Raw genomic sequence first — 12,896 nt, 5'->3', positions numbered from 1 at the left:
TTTAACTTGTTTTAATAAAATAAACAAAAAACATTTTGTAATTTAATCCCGTTTGTGGGTGTTTATTATAGTTGAAATTCCTATGAGATTACACTAAAAGCACCATCATTCAAATAAAATAAAAATTATTGGAATCGGTTCACATGATAAAGAATTATCCCTGAAAAACCAACATACATACAGATCGCACGAATTAGTTAGCCAATTCGCCCAAAGATGGCGCTGTACATAATCTTATACCTTTAAACGAGCAATTCTTCTTTCTTTCTGAGCAATTCTCATCTTAATTGAAATGTACATGACTTCACAAATGAAATGAATTGAAATTCTTGTATATATATATATTTCTGTGATCTCGGAAACGGCTCTAACGATTTCGCTGAAATTTGGTATATGGGGGTAGATCTAGATTAGTCTTTATGTTTGGGAAAACGCGCGTTTTCGAGTTTTCATGCGTTTTTCTTTCGACGCAAATATGGTCGCTAATTTCGTGTTGTCGGTCACTGTCCGTCTGGTCCAGCGGGTTAAGACGTGGACAGCTAGAAACGAGTGTTACGGGTTCGAATCTCGTCCGGTGACTAACTTTTGTTTTTTTTATATATATTCAAGTTTATATTATGTAATTTTTTAATTTTTATTGTTTTAGAAAAGTTTAATTTAGTAAAAAAATGTAATTAAGATTATCACCTATACACCACCATATTACAATAAATAGTTATAACCGAGCAAAGCTCGGTCGCCCAGGTACTTATACTAATATGTAGTATACTTCTGGTCGTCTTTCATGAGAAAATTGAAAGTTTGTACGGAACCCTCAGTGCGCGAGGTACACGAACTCGCACTTGACCGGTTTTTATTTTCAATGAAAGGTACTTATAGTAGTTCACTATGAGTGACGTTACTGACGTTGCACCTCGATCAGTCCCTCAAGGACTTGGTATTTCTTTTATTGGTTGTTATTGTTAGAAATTAATAAATGAAACCAAGTTATATCACAATAAAAAATTTAATATCTATATAACATAACATCGGACCATAACCGTTGAATGAAACGACTGTATATTATATTACAATATGTAAAATAATGGTTAGGCTATATGGCTTGCCAATTTAGATACCTGACGGCCATAAAAATAATTAATACTACAATTTATTGTGAGTTAAAATTACGACTTATTTACAAGAGCACATTTTCATGACAATACAATAAATAATGACGTGAAAATATCACTTCGAAGTGGAACAACACAAACGAAAGTCGCCCCTATGTCTAAGCCGTAAAGTCTGATTTACATGCGTGGCAAGCCTCAAGGGACGTAGTTATGCGGTGGATTGAGATAGCAATATCGCTTGCTCACTCTAACGCATAGTTGTGTCCCTGACGCTTGTCGAGGCTTGTCACGCATGTAAACCAGGCATAAGGTTGGGAAGTAGGGTTTAGTCATTTAAATCACTTGCCGAGCACGGGTGTTTTAAGCGCATAAACCAGGCTAGTGCTAATTACATTCACACTTTATCAGGCCTAATATCAGACCCGATTTCTGGCCCGAAAAAGAGTATTTTTCCGTTTCACGAAATATCAGCATAACGTTTACAATATTTGAAAATAATGTTTAAGTTTGTAAATATCAAACATTGAACATTTTTGGCAATTAGAGACAAAGTATTTTTTACATTTCAAATATTGCTAACGATGTGTTGACATTCCGTGAAACGTTCTAAGAGTCAAAAGAATTTGAAAATACTTTACAGTGGTTTATAAGATTATGGAACCAGAGTCCGAAATAAATATTTTTAATTTAATTAATTTAAAAAGAATTAACACCCATCCTGCTAGTGGCTGCCATTCAAATGTAGAATTTAACTACTGCACAGAAACTTCAAATTCCTTTCGACGCTATGGTTTGTGTCTGCACCGCCTAGTTAGTAGGAAAACAGTCAGTAATACAGGGCTATCACCGCCCAAATCGAAGTTCGTTAATTGCAGGCATTTCTCTCTGTCACTCTGATTACTTCTTAGTGAGAGTAAAAGAGAAAGAGAATTTCGGTTATCGCGGTAGGCCCCCTGGTGTCTAAGCGAGTCAGATGGCCAGAATGTTCTGCCCACATTCTATTTCCTAGGTATTAAATTTGTGTTTAGAGGGCCTACCGCGAACCACGTTCCACGTGTTGCGTCCCTGTCACACTTACGTACTAATTTACAAGTGCGACCGAGAGGCAACACGTCGAACAAGATCAAGCGTATAAAGGCTCATGTAGGCAAGCGTATAAAGGCTCATTTAGACGGCGTGCCAACTCGCATACGAGTTTAGTTACATGGCGGACTATTGAGGTTACATCCAATGACCGGATGGCCGGTCGCAGTATTTTACAAATGGCGCCAGCATAAGTTTTCCTGTCTATCCCTAGAATAGTGTCAAATTTTAGTTTCGTTTTTGAATTTTGTGGCCTGGATGCCTTTAAGCCAAATCTCATAAAACAGAAACCAGAGATAGGGAAAATCTATGCAAACCTTTGATAGTTGCTAATCCCATTCAGCCGACCGATCAAATGTTCTGTGGTGGGTCTATGGACAGGCTTGTTTCGCTTATATGTGTAAAATCATTTATTGACAAGGGTTCTACAGCGACTAGACTAAACCAATAACTAGCTTAAACTTAGCAGTTATTTTAATTTACAATGTTAATGTTAGCTTGAATTACATAATACAATGACCTGTGATCAATAACAGTATGTGATAACCACTCTGAAGTTGAAGTTTTAACATACCAAGGTTTCAATATACATACGTATGCAAAAGCGGCTATAGTTATTAATATTTACAATACTAGTTGATGGAGGGTAGATATAGTTTTTTTTTCTGCCAACAAACTGTACTGTAGCTGCTGCTGTGCTGCTTTTGATTCAAATAAATTAAAAAAAAAAAAAAGAAAATACCGCAACGTAATGATGTAATATATCTAGAGCTTTTTAGAGCTAGAGAGTTTTATTTGTTTATCGATAACAGATTTGTCGAAGTTTCAATTTGTCAATCCTCCCTATTGACTGATTATTACTGCAGTGTTCTGCCGCCAGAGTGCAGCACCTATCGTAAACCATAGAGTAACTTAAACATACTGTCCCAAGCTGTTTTTTGACAAGTTTTCACAGCATCAGCATGCATCGAGACATTGTTTAAAAAATCGAAATTTAGTTATCTGCTTCTTTATCGCTCGAATATGCAAGAGTGATAGAGGTTAGACAACGAAATTTCGATTTTCTTGTTTCGCGGTAGACCTTCAGATTGTGATTGATTGTGGTAGGGGCACAAAGTTTCGCGTAATAATCCATATTTTTCGCTTTTGTTAGAAAGTTATAGGTTTAATAATGACTCGCATGCGAGTTCCCTTGCCGTCTAAACGAGCCTTAAAGGCCGTGTCACACCCGTGCTCGGCGCGCAGCGGGCCGGCAGGCAGCCGACCGACCGGCAGGCAGGCAGCCGACCGACCGGCCGGCAGGCAGGCAGCCGACCGACCGACCGGCAGGCAGGCAGCCGACCGACCGGCCGGCAGGCAGGCAGCCGACCGACCGGCAGGCAGGCAGCCGATCGACCGGCCGGCAGGCAGGCAGCCGACCGACCGGCAGGAAGCAGCCGACCGACCGTCAGGCAGCCGACCTACCGGCAGGCAGCTGACCGACCGGCAGGCAGCCGACCGACCGGCAGGCAGCAGGCCGAGTGCAGTCAGTGCACGTTTACATGAAGTCGTCATAATCGTCGTCGTAATTACCGTAGGCGTCGTATTGATTGAGGTGAGCCTGGAATAAGGAAAGTGACAGTTTTAGATGCATTGCAACTTTAATTATATAGGGCAGATGGAAATAATGTGAAAATTAATACGTAACAAAAATAGTAAAGAACCGTTTAAGGGCACATTGGGTATCGTGTTCTGATCGCGGTTATCACACGGTTTTCGAATGCAGTGCTGTGATAGAATAGTTTATGATTATGCCGTTGTAGTAAGACTTTTAGAAAGATAGAGTGAGGGCACGATCTTCATCAAGTATTCGTCAGAAGACCGTCGTGGGATATCATCATTTCACACAATCTTCGAAAATGCTGCATACTATACTCACCTTGCAACAAAGTGCATGCAATTTTAGATACCAGCCAAGTAGTTTGTAAGAGTTCAATTGATCGATCAAAAGCCGCAATGTATCAAAAATCGTATGCAATTTGTTGCTTTTGTGGTGTAGGGTACCATAACCCTTATGGTAACTACACAAAACTACAATATGGGGTTCACAAGGAGTGCACGAATAGTTAAAATCGGGCGGATCTTATGATAGTTTGGCACCACGTAAGGTGAGATGGGCGAAGTGCCTTACCTTACCTTTAATATATCGAAAACTAATTAAAATAGAATTATAGTAATATTACTATTAGGCAGCTTGCAGCTTTATTAGTAGTAGTAATAATATTAAATGCTAGTTGCATCAACGACAATCAGCAGACTTATCAATGCCACTCAAATGAAATAAAATTTTGCGAACGCATTATGGTGACAGACAATGAGGGTAAGGTGTAAACGGTTTCATGCAACCAACGAGGCAGTTTACAGCTGATAGGCTGGGGGAGGCTGTTGATATGGCCGATGGTCAAGTGGAGGGACACTTAGTTAAAACATGTATTCTGTATCGATATCGGGGGGCAGCGCCCTCCCGCCCCGGCCGCCCCCCGCGCCGCACGGGACGAGACGCCTCGCGAATCAGCTCTGTGTAGACCTGCCTTACAACTGACTTCACTAACGGAATGATTATGTTACTTACATTGTCCCCTTCCACTTTTAATTTCGCTTTGCCCTTGCCCTTGTTGGCCTTCTTGCCCTTATCATTCTTCTCCGCTTTCTGCTTCTCGATGTACAGGTTATCCACGGTCAGCTTTATCCTCTTTATGTCCAGGGATGACACTGGAAATATAAAAAAGCTTTTGAAAAAATTATAGTACTACAATACAGAAATGAGACTTGCTAGAAAACCGAAGTTTGACAGCGATTCAGGGACGAATCATGCTGTCCGTTTCTAATGTATGGCACTATCCCTTACGGCTATTTAGGGTAGTCAAAATGGAAGTCATTATCTTATCAGTGGTCATGCATGCATAGGGAGGTCAACTTGCGCCAACCCTAATAATCGCTCGGAACGATGCTGAGCCGAATGAAGCCGAGAATACACGAAAGGACGAGTGTCGCCCCACTGGCAATACTAACATTTTACGCCTTAACCTTTTCGAATGCGTGTCAAACATAAAATATGTCACTCGAACGCCGAAGTGTCAACACTAAAATTAAACTTTACGCATATGTACGTAGGTCTGTTGCTCTGTGGTCTGTGAGGGAGTAATCAGTCTTCGGCGTTAGACCGACGGTGCGGATACATCCGTCATTGGCGTCAAAAAGGTTAACTCACATGTTTTAGTCACTCGCGCGACTACGATAGCTGCCGCGCTAAACGCTACTGCACTGTTAGTGCTTGAAAATGGAGATCTAGGCTCTCCGAAACATGTCACGCGAGTCATATCGTAAAATTTGCGTAATGTTTGAATACGTGCCAATTTCTACAGAGAGCAGAAGCGTATTTTAAAGTTTGGCATGCTGGGCCTTATAAATGATTACGCTCCATAGCCTCCTAAAATTAATCACGATGTTCAGCTTGTTGAAAAAAATGTCGGTGGCTTTTCTTTTTACAAGCTTTTATTTAACTTGCCCTGTTAGTATGTATGTATTGATAAGCGATTGTGAGGCATGCTTGTGTCAAGCCCTACGATCGGTGTCGACGGTGGCAACACTATTGGCGCGCCCCGAGCTGTCAGAGGAGGATCGCCCGCCATTACGGCGTCGGAGTGTGATTTATCTAAGCAATGCCTGTTGTCCGGGTTTTAATGTATTAAATCCTTTATTTAATGATGTATGGTGTTTTCACCTCTAATAGTATGTTTGTGTTGGTCAAATCTTGGAAGCTAAATTTGACCCACTTCCCGGTTTCAGATTTAGCTGAAATTTTGTACACATATGTAAGTCACCCACAATGCAATATTATGGTACAATCAAGCTGGTCTGATGATGGAGACAGGAGGTGGCCATAGGAACTCTGTGATTAAACGCAACCTATTGTGTTTGGGGTTTTTAGAATTGCCTGTGGAAAGAACAGTCAGCAATAAAAGTTTGTATCAAAAATTAAATGTATTATTTTAGACTTATAAACAATGAAACACGTATAGTTCGTGCAAGGGATACAAAAAAAAACTAGCTAATTGCGGTATAGACTAATTAGAATCCACTTATCATTATAGAAAACTAGCCGAACGCGATCCGAAAGTGCAATTTTGCAAGTTTCGGTGTGGTCGAAAGGTCTGGCAATTTTTTAGTCCGATTTTTCATGATTTATGTGATGAGTCCTGCCGAAACCAAAACTACAGTCATACCCTAGTATTACCTCATCAGACGATATACCATTTCTAAAAGTCAGCACTAAGTATACCAACATGTTTTCCATGTTATATCTATGAATGAAAGAAAAGTGTGTTCAATTTCTTCATCAATTTCCATGTCGATCTGTATGCGGCGGTTCTATGCCAGATCGGTTTCTGAATACTATGTTGAATACCAAGAAACAGTTGAATAGCCGGGTCATACGTGCGAGGAAATTTCGCCTCGGCCGAGGCACGTCTACACTGGCCGTATTGTGCGTGAGGAAATTGCCTCGCGCCTATGCTCGCTCACTGTGGACCTGGCTATTGACTCATAATATCAGACACTCACTTTGAACAACAATATTCTTAACCAGCTCATCAGCAAACTCCGGGAACTCATCCCTGGCCTTATACAGGGTTATCTTCTTGATGAGCAGCTCTGCAAACTCTGTGAACTCCTCCTTGGTCGTCGGGTTGAAGCTGTCTATCTTTCCGACACCGGCTTCTGTGATTCCTGTGGGAAATAACAATGTATAAGTATAGTTCGATTTTTTAGCACTAGAAAAAAGTTAACAATCTTGACGTCTCTTTATTGAAACGCGATCTTTAAAAATCAGTAACTATAATTAAATGTATAATTGTTGGTGTAATAAAGAATATTTACTTACTTATTATTACTTAAGAAAGCAAAAGAATGTAAATGATCGTATATGATTAGACGGATCCACACAGAGTGTGTCGTGCCTAGGCCGTGGCGGCGCGTACGTTTCCCTCGCCCGAGTGCGCCGCCTCGGCCGGGGCACGTCTATACTGGCCGTTTTGTGCGTGAGGAAATTGCCTCGCGCGTATGCTCGCTCTGTGTGGACCCGGCTATTTATCAATCTTACCCATTTGCCGTGACTTATTTTTCAGAAGTGTTTTTCAATAAAAAGACGCGTCAAAATGGTTTACCTTCTTTCTAATGCTAAAAAAATGGACGATAATATTATTCAGTTAACCAAGAACATGGTTACGGGTTTCCTCCCTCACTCTGCACACAAATGTCAAACCCTACCCTCATTGTCTGTGTACACAAAATACATAATGTAATGTTTTGATCGTAAAAGACGTGACTTCGAAAAGGCCTTTGGAGAAACAGTAAAGCTTTGAAGGAGACCATAAAAAGAAAGAAGAAATTCTCAAATATTTCTATCGCTATCGCTTTTTCCTTTCTATCCCACTAGGTGGATGCGCACAGAACGAGCCGCCTCGCGAGGTGATTGCCGTGAGCGGGTTGGTCGGTGGGGACGTGCCTCGCCCGAGGCAATGCGGCCGAGGCACGTCTACACAGACCAAGCTGATTCGTGCAGCAACGAGACAGTAAGATTAGGATCCCAGTAAAATTTAATTTACTTAGCTCATTAAGCTCACTCACATAAAAAAACACGCTGGTAGCCTAGCTGTAAGAGCGTGCGACTTTAAATCTGGAGGTCGTGTTTCAAACCCCGGCTCGTACCAATGAGTTTTTCGGAACTTATGTACCATATATTACCTATTTCATATAATATTTACTAGCTGCTTTTCCGTGAAGGAAAACATCGCGAGAAAACCGGTCTAATCCCTAAGAGGCCTAGTTTCTCCTATGGGTTGGAAGGTCAGATGGCAGTCGCTTTCGTAAAAACTAGTGGGACGCCAATTATTGGGATTAGTTACAAGCGGACCCCAGGCTCCCATGAGCCGTGGCAAAAAGCTGGATAACGCGAGGAAGATGATGATGACAGCTGACTTCTGGACTACAACTCTATACATGTGTGTAAATGTGCTTCTACAAAAGGATTAAAATTTTTAGTTCAAGTATAATTGAGATAACAAGGCATTTCTACACTAGATTATGGACAAGTTAGTTAAACAAATTGTAATTCTAGTATTCTATAAAATAAGGTTTAGAAATGAGGAAAACAGCTTACCAAACGTCTCTATAGCCAGACGGAGATCGGATTCCTCTTGAAGCTTCTGTCTCTTGAGCTTCTCCGCTAGCTTCTGTTCGGGCGTCATCTCCGCCTCCGCCTTTTCGGCGGCCAGGCGCTCGGCCTTTTCGCGTTCCAGACGCTGGAAAATATTAATAGATATGTGAGCATTCAAAATACCATTACAGTATGCTAAGCACCAGGGATTAACTAGGGATTTGTTTTCTTTTGTGGTGCAATAAAGTATATTTTACTTTTACCAAAGAGAATTTGAAATAGAGATGGATTGTCAAAGTAAACTTTGTAGCTACAGTAGATTTATTGCCATCTTTCGACACACGATTAAAACTTTTAGAACGTCATTTGACTTTGAGCCTTATTCTTTCACAGATATGTGTTAAATTTGTTAAATATATAGAGCATATGCCAAAGATATGGCGGCATCGTTTCGAGCGATGGCGCAAAAGTAACATATATCAGTGAAAGAATAAGGATCAAAGTCAAATGACGTTCTAAAAATTTTAATTATTATCGAAATATGGCAGTAAATTTACTGTATTCTCTTTGCTTTTAAACACCACTGCAGATATATGTCAGGCTCGTTTTCAGGAGCACTGCAACCTTTTCCATTACTCACAATGATATCTCTAAGGATTGTTGACCATGATATTTGTATTTGTACTAACATCTCTCTAAGTAAATTTTGTTACTAACAACTATGAACATGCTTATGATATGCATGATTTCATATATTGAAAATTTACCACTGGCCAGATTGTACAAACACGATGTTTTGGAGGCATAAGGACCGTGCATTAACTGTAGGGCGGCAGCGCAGGAGACGTCAGATTTTTGGCGCGAGGTGTAGTTTATGACTCCAATGTACCCACAATATGGCAGAACCTACTATGCACAAGAAAACGTACGAGCGGTAGATGGCAGCAGGTGCTTTGGCGTGAAGTTTAGTTTAGTTTAGTTGTTTTCGATTCAGGCCACAAGATGCAGACCCTCCAACGCCCACGGTGCCTATTGGTGACCCTTAGTTTGTTGAGACGTGCGTCACCCGAAGCAAAGTGGGTGTAAAATATTTGTCTACATCTTGCTTGTTTATGGCAGAGCTAATCACTATTTGAGCTGCCAGAGACACAGGCACGCTATTTAACATTAAATTATTCTTGATTGTAGAAATAGGGTGTTTTAGGTAAAATGATTATTTCACAAGAAAATGTATTTTCATTTACTCCTTATTTACATAACTATAGATCGTGTCTTTTAAAACGACGCGCTTGACTCGTAATGCCATGTTATTAAAGGTTAGATTTGACAAATCTGTGCGTCATCGTGGATGACACCAACTATATGATTACCTAACTATTCAAAGATTATGAAAGCCATTGAAGTAATAATGGATGAATTAGCAGATAATAGATGTTTAAGTTGTCATTACAAAATAACATTACTTTATGTTCATGATAACATTGCACACTGCAATAAGTGAATTGTCATTAACAAGTTTATCATTAAATTAAATACTTTAATTGGTTTAAAGTGCACTTTTTATCTAGTCATGACAAGTACATGATCCTACTGATGTACTGATATTGTAACTGTGAGAGTTTGTATGTTTTAATATTTGGATGTATGTTGCTCAATCACTCAAAATAGGTTCAAAAGATGTGAATGAAATTTCACACACAATTTTATAACCTGGAATAACCTCGTAAGGCTTTAGGTCCTACCTATAGTACTAAATAAATTTGATGAAATTGAAATCATTCTCATTTGAATCATAGAGAAATAAGAAGTTGAAAATAGAGTTCCAGTTACTCTGGTTATATTAGCCGAAAATCATTGAGCATTAGACTTTGTTTGCCACGATATCTATTGTCGACCACTTCTTACTCTATGATTCAAATGAGAATGATTTCAATTTCATCGCGATATCTATTGTCGAGTAGCAGTACTGAGAGTTCCGCTACTCGATGCTAGATGTCGACTGCGTATATAATAAGCATTTTGGTACCAAAACTGATGTATAGAGTAAGCACTCTATTACTTCTTATTTCTCTGTTTGAATAGAGTTTTGCTTTCACCCTAACCAAAATTAACTCAATTTCCTACAGTACAGGTTCAAATTTTGCTGGAAAATTTTGGGTTTCTTTCATGTATAGCCATACAAGAGAGAAACCCAAAATTAGGAGGCCTTAGGAGGATAGAGTTACGAATGTGGAAGTACTAAAAAGAATGGAGAAAAAGTTGGAGGTTTTGGTTACGGTGAAAAAAAGGAAAATATCTTATTTTGGAAGGAGGTTCATCTGGCTTGACAATATTAAGAAATGGACGAACGTTAATAACGCAGCCATACTGGCAAGAATGGCCAAGAGCAGAAGAGAGATGGCAAAGGTGGTCGCCGACGTCCGTTAGGGCATGGCAAATAAAGAAGAAGGAGGATAAAGATTTACAATGTGTTTTATCCTGGAACATCCTCTGAAAGGATGAAATGAAGGTTGAAGATACAGGAGTACTACAAGGTGAAGGGGTTGTTAGGTGTTTAGTTTAGATTTCGCAACTCAGTCATGAATACTGGCAGAATACCAGCGATGTGGCTTGCCACATCACCATGCTCCGTCAGCGCCTCTTCTATGCCACGACACATGACATATTAGTTACAAAAAAAAATGCTTTTAGTTAAATTAAGTTTGCATGTTTTTACATTCCATTTTTCTTTTGTTTGTTCTGATGACAATGCCATGTGTGTTGTGGGTATGAAAAAAGAATTTATCTATTTATCTATCTCATGAGGAAACAAGGAAGAAAAAAAATACAAATAAGATGGCAGAGAGACATACTTTCGTATATTACTAGTCTATGGGGATTGAGAGTAGGAATTCCATACACAGCAGAAGAAGTAGATGACTTGAGATTTAAAATTAAAGAAATTTGAACTTAAAATAGAATAAGGTTCAAATGTCTTCAATTTTATATCTCAAGTTATCAATTTCTTACCGCCGTGTACAGAATTGACAGTTAACACTTTACTGGCCCAATATTACAGGGTTCTACGTTACATTTTCAAGATAGTTGAAATTAGATTCAATGTCACTATGACAATGTTCAAATTTCAGTTCGATAAAAGTGAACCATAGAACCCTGTAATATTGACTACTGTTTTGTTGTACTAGTTTATTATATTTTACTATATTCTTTTATTACCCTTAATAACAGAAGATTTTATAGTGAAAATTAGTACTTAGCTTAATAATTGTTCCGTGGTTGTGTTGTGTACAATTGTAATCATGGTGTGGGTAGTGTATAAGATACTTATGAATGGAATATTTTAAAATGTTGCCTGCATTGTGTTATTGTGCCTATCAAAAAAAAAATGTAATATTTGCCAGCGACTTAATGCAAAACTGTAATTCCTGTACAGATTGAACTGGCTCTCTGGCATGGTTTCTTGCAGCAAGAGTGTTAAAGGCTCAAACCATGAAAACTAAAATTATGTTGCAGATGATTACTTTAGCATTGACAAATTACAACACTAGTATCTTTGTTGCTAAGTTTCACGGTATTTAATCCACATATGAATCTTTTAATGTTAAAGAATATGACGCAAGACATTATATAGTAATTATTCAACTGCTAGAGAAAGTAGACAGTCATACTAGACCAGAATAATTTAACCGGTTACTACTTAATAGAAAGTCAATCTGTTGACCTATTGGTGGCTTAGAAGCAAGGCAACTAGATCAGGCATGGTATATATTTTAGTTTTTAAGATGGACTGTTACAGGTTTAAAGTGAAGGAACCTTGCCTGTTTACAACATATTTTATGACCATATGGGCCATGAATGTACATGATGACAGATATAAGGCCACTCACCTCTTTCTCAGCTATTTTGTCCGCAATTTTCTTCTTGGGCTTAGGTGGCGGCGGGGGCAGCTTCTCTTCGTCCTTTTTTTCCTCCTCCTCGTCCTCCCAGCTCTCCTGCAAACCCCCAGACCCAACACGTAAGCAACCATATTGAGGTTATATACAAAATTCTCTCGAAAACTCTTAAGAAACACAATTTTTGCGTCACTATAAACAATTTGGCAGTGTCAACCGTTACCTTGACGGTCTCTTCCTCGTCCTCGCCCTCCCATTTATTCGAAGATGTCAACGTGGTCGGCAATTTGGGCTCGAAATTTTCCGCATCTGCAATTAACCACACAATGACACCACAGAACTACTACAACGAAAATCAATAAATTAACGCATTCTCGGACCCTTACCCCACGACTCCTCCATGATTGCGGACACTAAATAGCACCAATCTAATTTTGTTACTCGTTTCACGTGAAGACTAAATCAGAGACAGCGAAATGACTCGCCGCAATGCTTTTTATCACAAGATGTCTCCAGGGTCGACACTGAATTTAATAACTATATTCACTAGCGGATTTTGTCAAACGTTCGACGCTTTTCTACTATGACAACGACCGGATTGAGAAACGATGA

General features: G+C 39.4%; 1 protein-coding gene across 1 annotated transcript; it reads right to left on the bottom strand.

Moving 5' to 3' along the window:
- Positions 1–3,646: 3,646 nt before the first annotated feature.
- On the bottom strand, positions 3,647–12,873 carry LOC133527941 (eukaryotic translation initiation factor 3 subunit J). Its single transcript, XM_061865142.1, has 7 exons — positions 12,671–12,873; positions 12,508–12,593; positions 12,279–12,383; positions 8,395–8,536; positions 6,798–6,962; positions 4,807–4,946; positions 3,647–3,795 (listed from the first exon to the last, which is right to left on the bottom strand). Exons 1-7 carry the CDS (start codon positions 12,684–12,686, stop codon positions 3,733–3,735), a joined length of 717 nt encoding a protein of 238 aa, XP_061721126.1. The 5' UTR covers positions 12,687–12,873; the 3' UTR covers positions 3,647–3,732.
- Positions 12,874–12,896: the final 23 nt, after the last annotated feature.

This window comes from Cydia pomonella, chromosome 18, assembly GCF_033807575.1.
Source record: "Cydia pomonella isolate Wapato2018A chromosome 18, ilCydPomo1, whole genome shotgun sequence".
Lineage (NCBI taxonomy): Eukaryota > Metazoa > Arthropoda > Insecta > Lepidoptera > Tortricidae > Cydia > Cydia pomonella.
The sequence above is the reverse complement of the archived record's forward strand: the minus strand, read 5'-3'. Positions and strand labels throughout refer to the sequence as shown.